Below are 7,500 nucleotides of genomic sequence, written 5' to 3'. Positions count from 1 at the left end.
GCTGCGGTCAGGACTGAGCCTTGATGGTACGAGCTCTACCCCTTGAGTGTTATGCAGCTGCCCTGTGTGTGTGTGTGTGTCTGGTCTTCAGGAGGTCCATGGTCCGGCACCCAGGGGTGTTGGTCTCCAGCTCAATCAGCCAATCTGGTGGGGACTACGGTGTTGAAGGCTGAAGTGTAATCAATAAACAGCCGTGTCCTACAGCCCCCCCTCCGCCTGTCAGGAGGAGAGCTGTGAGGGGGCGGTACCTGAGAGACGGTATCATCGTCTGATCTGTTTGGCCGAGCTGCAAGCCTTAGTGGGTCAGTTCAGTCCAGTACTTCATTTGTCCCAAAGGGAAATTTGGTTTACAGCAGTGGTAAAGACACAAATGCAACATAAAAAAAGACAAAACAACCTGACCAAATACAACCAATACAATAAAATAAATAAAATACCACTGTTTGTTAATAAAAGTCTATTCCATGGTATGAGAGGAAGACAGAGGTGCAATACCTGATCAGCCCCTCTGAGCATGTCATGACCAGGGGACAGAAACAGGGACAGCCACAGGACCTTTAACCATCATGGGTAGTTGTTTGGGTCCATGCCAAAAGGGCATTGATAATTAGTGATTCCTTTTCTTTTTTTTATGCGCCACACAGGCGATACACCGTTAGTGTTGGAGAAGCTTAATCCTTCCTCAGACACGGAAATCAACCTCAACAGCTGCCCAGACAGAGTCCCACACACACAAACACAAACACAGTGGCATTACATTAGAAGTGTCCAAGAAGCTTAGCCCTCTCTTGGACAAAGCCGTAAACGTCCACCACTGCCCAGACAGAGCTCCCAGTCCCACAGTGTGTGTGTGTGTGTGTGTGTGTGTGTGTGTGTGTGTGTGTGTGTGTGTGTGTGTGTGTGTGTGTGTGTGTGTGTGTGTGTGTGTGGGGGGGGACTGTGGGTGTGGGTGTGGGTGGAGGGGGGTGTGGGTGTGTGTACACAATCTTTCATTTTTTCTCAAATGAAAAGTCTTAAAACACACTTCATTTGTGTTAATGTATTACTTGACTATTCGGTTTGTAGGCACTTGTTTTGGTTTGAAAAAAGTAATTTTCACCAATGTATATATATATACAGTCTATATTTGTAGTTCCATTGGCCACACAGTTACTGTTATTATGTTGCATATTACTTTTGAGATTACTGTTGAGTAGAGCTAGCAGGATACACTTCCAAAACAGTGATTTATACGTTTTAGGATTAAATCAGATGTCTCCAGTTTAATTACATTTTAGTTATGCTTTAGGGTTGAGGGCAGGGTACTTTGTAATTTGTCTATTGTGTAGAATTTATACATTTAAATATTCTTTTTAAATACCATGTCGAAATTCACACTATAATAATGTTTAATAACTACTACCCAAGTGCTGGCAATAACAACATTTCCCACCAGGTTGTCTGAATTACGCTATTGTTTTAGTAACCCTAACCCGGTTGTTTTTGAGCTGCTAAACATCCTGACCCATGTGTGTGTGTGTTTCAGATGCAGGGAGAAGGAAAGGACGCATACGATGACAACATCCACTACCCCATCCTGCTCACCCTGACACGGGGGCCTCTGCCCCCCCCCCTCGGCCACACTCAGTAAAGCAGACTTTGCTTGGGCTCCAGCCGACACCCCTCCAGAGACCCTCAGTGCAGCCTTCGTGTGCTTGTTGTTCCATGTTGAGCGAGGTGTATGGAGTATATTTCAGGAAATGGAAAATAATCCAATGGATTCCTCAGCAATGCAGTCCCACAGTATTAGAAGCAAAATGTATACATTTTATACCCAGGTTTTGCACCATATTGCCACAGTGGGAAATAGAAAGGGTGAATCAATTTACAAATATATAATGTGTGAGATGGTGTGTGTGTGTGTGTAGGCTATTTTAGTACTCCTGTGTGTCGGAGTTGAACAAGCTGGTTGTTTTGACAGGTGATGGCCAGTGTCCCAGAATCATTGGCCCTTCCCAATCCAGCCTTAGAGCTCTAGGCATTCAGCTTGAGCACTCGATTTACCCTGCTTTAGTCAGCTAGCCTGAGAGCTCTATTCACCCAGCCTGAGAGCTCTATTCACCCAGCCTGAGAGCTCTATTCACCCAGCCTGAGAGCTCTAGTCACCCAGCCTGAGAGCTCTAATTAACCAGCCTGAAAACTCTCATCCTCGAGCCGGAGAGCTCTAGTTATCCCGCTTGAGAACTTCAGTTATCTCTGCTCTAGTCACGCAGCCTGAGAGCTCTAGTCCTCTAGCCTGAGAGCTCTAGTCCTCCAGCCTGAGAGCTCTAGTCCTCCAGCCTGAGAGCTCTAGTCAACCAGCCTGAGAGCTTTAGTCCTCCAGCCTGAGAGCTCTAGTCCTCCAGCCTGAGAGCACTAGTCCTCTAGCCTGAGAGCTCTGGTCCTCCAGCCTGAGAGCTCTCGTCACCCAGCCTGAGAGCTCTCGTCACCCAGCCTGAGAGCTCTATTCACCCAGCCTGAAAGCTCTATTCACCCAGCCTGAGAGCTCTATTCACCCAGCCTGGGAGCTCTAGTCAACCAGCCTGAGAGCTCTAGTCCTCCAGCCTGAGCGCTCTAGTCAACCATCCTCAGAGCCAGTCAGCACCGCCCTAGTCAGCCAGCGACAGTCCACAGTCCCTGTTCTAGTCACTCAGCCTGAGACCCAGTCATTCAGTCAGGTGGCAATCAGTCAGTCACCCCAGACAGCAAAGTCAATTCCATTGCAAGACACTCTATTACCTGCTCATTGAGGCAGTTAGCCAGGCCATCTGTCAGCCTGGCTGACAGTCCGGAGCAGGGCTGTAGTCAGTGTTTACCCTGTGCCACTGTGCTCTCCACAGGCCAACTACACACGCTAACGCGATGCTGAGGGCCCATTTGCTTTCTTTTCCCTTACACTCTTCCCTTGCCACTTTCCCTACCCCCTGTTTTTATTCTATATTTGGCCATTCTCCTCGTTTAGTCATAGGTCAGTAATATAAACGCTCTTTAATTTCAACAGAGCAGTAGATTAGATTAGTGTGTTGTGTGTGTGTTTGCGTGCGTGTGTGTGTGTACGTACCAGTGTGTGTAAGAGTGACAGGAGCAGACACAAAATGCACAAAGTGTAATGGCAGTATATAAATGTGATGACAGGGACCCTCATACTGTGTGGACATGAAACAGAACGCTAAACCTGTACACACTCTGGAGCGTGTTGTCGCTCACATCATTCCTGTTCACAGCAGTCCTCTGCTCTGACTGACTCATTGGACTTCAGTATTCTCTCCGTGTTTCTGAACTGGGTTCATTTGTAAGCCTCACAGCCAGTATAGTACCTCACATGGCATGAAGCACACTTTATTCATACTTAATCAAATACATTATATCTTATCAAAAGAGTTCTTCATTAAAAAGTAAAACTTGTTCTAGCCACAGAGCAATTGTTTCTCAGTTGCTGATTTCAGCGACAGACAACAAACAAACACAAGACAGGAAGACTAATGGGTAGTACACAGATTAAGCAGAACCAACATCGCAGTATTCTTCTGGCCTTAACCCAAACCAAAGCTCCATTGCCTTAATTTAAGCATTTATCTGCAAATGTTATTGTTTCATAACACCAAGTATAGCACCAACTGATCCATGAATGGGTGCCTTCACACAGCAGGGTCTAGCACCAACCCATCGGGTATGGCTGCCTTCACACAACGGGAAGCCGCTGCTTGTAGGAGCCATGGCATCTCTATCTTTGTTGGCTATCAACTGACGCACTAATGCTGTGATGGTGAGCTCTCTGCTTAATTATTCACATGACAGGCATCGATACAACGTTAAGGATTTATTGTGGTTCTGTCTAGATCAAGTGCTACCCTCAGATGGTATTAATCAGACAGCTCTTCAGGGTCATTAGTTGGTTTGGACATGGGATGGAATGCTTTGCAGTGTTAAATATACAAATTTAAGCTTTATGAACAAAATACATGTTTATTTTGTACAGCCCTTTAAAAAGGTTCATGTTCCACATCTGTCTGTACATGACAGATTGACTGAATGGACACCTTTCATGTCTATGAAATAATATTAATCATAGAAAGCCATGACCATTGAGACTGTGCTGTGATGTCGTTCTCGTCTTTAGTGACATCATAACCAATCAAGTGACTGGGATCCCAGTTATTCTCAGCATCTCGACTGTTTGCTATTGACCCTCGTCATAATTATGACCTTTCACAATCTTCAGTTTGGTCAATTCGATTATATTGTGGAAAACGTATGTACCCTGGTAAGTGGGTGGGAAAAGGCAACAATGGAGACATTTTCTTCCTCCCATCACTGCTGTGTGTTTCAGTGACATCACTGCTGTGTGTTTCAGTGAAATCACTGCTGTGTGTTTCAGTGACATCACTGTTGTGTGCTACAGTGACATCACTGCTGTGCGTTTCACTGACATCACTGCTGTTTGTTACAGGGACATCACTGATGTGTGTTTCAGTGACATCACTGTTATTTTGATACAGAGACATCACTGTCGTGTGTTTAACTGTAATCAGCCCTATCTACACCATTTCCCTTGGCAGCTAAGCACTGTTTCACCAGACTTTGAATACTGCTGTGACCACAAGGAGTTTATTTGAACATATCAGTTGTATCCACTTCTGCTGTGAACACAAGGTATTTCTTTACAGCGCCCTAAAAAGTTAAAAGAGGCAACCCTTGAACACTTTCGTGTATAATTGATTCCTAGATATGTCTTGTATCTCAAACTATCCTTTCATTGTTAAAACAAATGAAACAAGTATTTTCTCAAGGGGGTCAAGTGTCAATTTGTGTTGAATATGAGTTGAATTTGATGAATAAAATAGCTTTATGTTAAATTGTTCTATTGTGTTTCTTAGTGTTGATTGTTGATCATTGGCCTTGTCAACACAAGCATTTCAAATCCCTCTTCAAATCGCAACTTTGAGGACGGTTGTGAGATCATGATGCAAACAAGATTGTGTACAAGGTCGTTTTCTGGTCTACAGAGTCTTTAGTATAAGTGTTGTCCAGTCCCATTCTCCCCTATAGCTCTTATGTCTCCTGTCCACCAATATGAAGCCAGGCAAATGTAATGCGTACATGTCTCTAAAACATCGCTGTGGTGGGCCTTCTGTTTTTGTAATGACTCTACGATTCCTAACCCTTGTAATTCTACTATCAAAGGCTAAAATAAATCCGGACCGTTTGTCCCTGTGTCCCACCAAGTCCCCCTCGAGAAGAAGGATTTTGTTGAGTTGTTGCAGGAAGGGAACGGTGGAAACACGAGTGAGAGCTGAAGAGAGAAACATGTTGGACTCCTGGAAGGGTAGTTTAGTGTTATCTAATAGATTTGGGTCGAGGAGAGTTGAGATTGTACGTAAGTAGATTTCAGAGTAAGACCACACACTAACACACTAACACACTAACACACTGCGATGTGAGTGGTCCCTTTTCGTGTCTGCTTCACTTTTTTATAACTTCATAGTCCCATTTATTTTTTTAATCAAGCAATTATTAGCAACAGTGAAAAAAACGGCCGAGATTAGGATCATAGAAGACATGCTACGATGTTTAAAGCAAAAACAACACAATTCTAGGTTGCCTGGAATTTAAAACAATTAATTGAATTAAATTCCAGGCAACCTAGAATTGTGTTGTTTTTGCTTTAAACATCGTAGTATGTCTTCTATGATCCTAATCTCTGCCGGTTTTTCACTGTTGCTAATAATTGCTTGATTCAAAAAGTAAATGGGACTGGTACACCACGATGTCTTTGCCTATTCTCTAAGATTTTGCGCCGGATGTCGTGCCAACGTGAAACCTGGATATTGGTAATCAGACCAGACGTAAGTCTAAACAGGCTGAGACTGACGTGAGCGTGTCATATAAACAATTTGGGTCACTAGATGAAGGAAATCAAATCTTGACTCCAGATATTGCTTGCTTTTAAACAGGGCTGTTGTTATTGGAAACAAAGACACATTTATTCTCCCCTCCATTAATCCTCCCGCTCAATGTGTTCAGCCCCTGGTTTGCCACAAGATCAGGAATGGAATAAAGTTTTCCTTAGCAAAGGATCAGCTGCACCCTGTGCATAAACACAATGGCCTACTACAGGCTGAGCTGGTACCACACAAACATAAGTTTAAACACACACACTCAAACACACACACACACACACAAACACACACACAAACACACGCACACACACACACACACACACACACACACACACACATTTATCAGGCCTAGGGTTACAGACCGCCCCTCCACAGGAATAAATGAGATGGGATGGGGGGGCAAGCTGTTAATCATTTATGTTCACTGTCACTGTTGATCAGGAAAAGAGAGAGGGCAAGAGAGAGGGCGAGAGAGGAGGAAAAAGGGATGGAAGGAGAGAGAGATTGTGAGAAAGAAAGGTACTTATAGAGAGGGGGAGAAAGGGAGGGAAGGGGAGAGAGATAGAGTGAGAGAAAGGGTGGGACGGAGAGAGGGAGCTGAGGTGGGGGACAAGACCCTGGATCTATATTTTGATATTTTCAGAAAGAAAGAAAGCAACCTCGAAATAGTACAAACCGTGACCAAACTAATTGAGAGGAGAGAGACGGGGAGAGGAGAGGGATAAAGAGTGGTGAGACGGGGAGAGGGAGGAGAGAGTCGTGAGACTCGGAGAGGAGAGGGGTGAGACACGGAGACGAGAGGGTTGAGACACAGAGAGGTGAGGGGTGAGGCATGGAGAGGAGCGGGGTGAGACAGGGAGAGGTGAGGGTGGAGGGTGGGGTGAGACACAGAGAGGAGAGGGGGTGAGACACGGAGAGGAGAGGGGTAAGACAGGGAGAGGAGAGGGTGGAGGGAGGGATGAGACACGGAGAGGAGAGGGCTGAGACAGGGAGAGGAGAGGGTGGAGGGAGGGTGAGACACGGAGAGGAGAGGGGTGAGACACAGAGAGAAGAGGGGTGAGACACGGAGAGGCGAGGGGTGAGACAGGGAGAGGAGAGGGGTGAGACAGGGAGAGGAGAGGAGTGAGACAGGGAGAGGAGAGGGTTGGGGGTGGGGCAGTCAGGCATTAAGAGGCAGACAGATTGACCAGCCGAGTGAGCAGAAAGAGAGAGAGTGAGAGAGAGAGCTCCATGCTCGACACAAGGGCCCCATTAACTTGACCACTTGCCCTTTGCACACAAAGGCAGGGACAGCCTACTACCCCTCCCACCCAATTATCCATGATTAGGCTCAGTACACCGCGTCAAGATGGAGGGAGAGAGAGAGGGAGGCAGCGGGAGAGAGCAAGTGAACAGGTGTGTTTGTTTGAAGTGTGCTGCAAGTCTGTAAAATTTGCAACCAACATATCGTTGAAATGGAAACTACCGGTATTTGAAGTTGATGTCTAAATGTAAATGTTTATTTAGACTGTAATCCAGAGAGAGAATGTATTGAATGTTATCAATTTGTATATGTATTTGTTTCATCCATCATTTACTAATG

At 45.4% G+C, this 7,500-nt stretch overlaps 1 protein-coding gene across 1 annotated transcript in view; it reads left to right on the top strand.

The window, feature by feature from the left end:
• camkmt (calmodulin-lysine N-methyltransferase) overlaps positions 1-4,874 on the top strand; it is a 158,345-nt gene extending 153,471 nt beyond the window's left edge. Inside the window, exon 11 of the mRNA XM_060072883.1 lies at positions 1,526-4,874. Within this exon, the coding sequence (XP_059928866.1) occupies positions 1,526-1,630 (105 nt within the window). The 3' untranslated portion in view covers positions 1,631-4,874. The remainder of the gene's footprint in view (positions 1-1,525) is intronic.
• Positions 4,875-7,500: the final 2,626 nt, after the last annotated feature.

Source organism: Gadus macrocephalus, chromosome 15, assembly GCF_031168955.1.
Source record: "Gadus macrocephalus chromosome 15, ASM3116895v1".
NCBI classification, from domain to species: domain Eukaryota; kingdom Metazoa; phylum Chordata; class Actinopteri; order Gadiformes; family Gadidae; genus Gadus; species Gadus macrocephalus.
The sequence above is the reverse complement of the archived record's forward strand: the minus strand, read 5'-3'. Positions and strand labels throughout refer to the sequence as shown.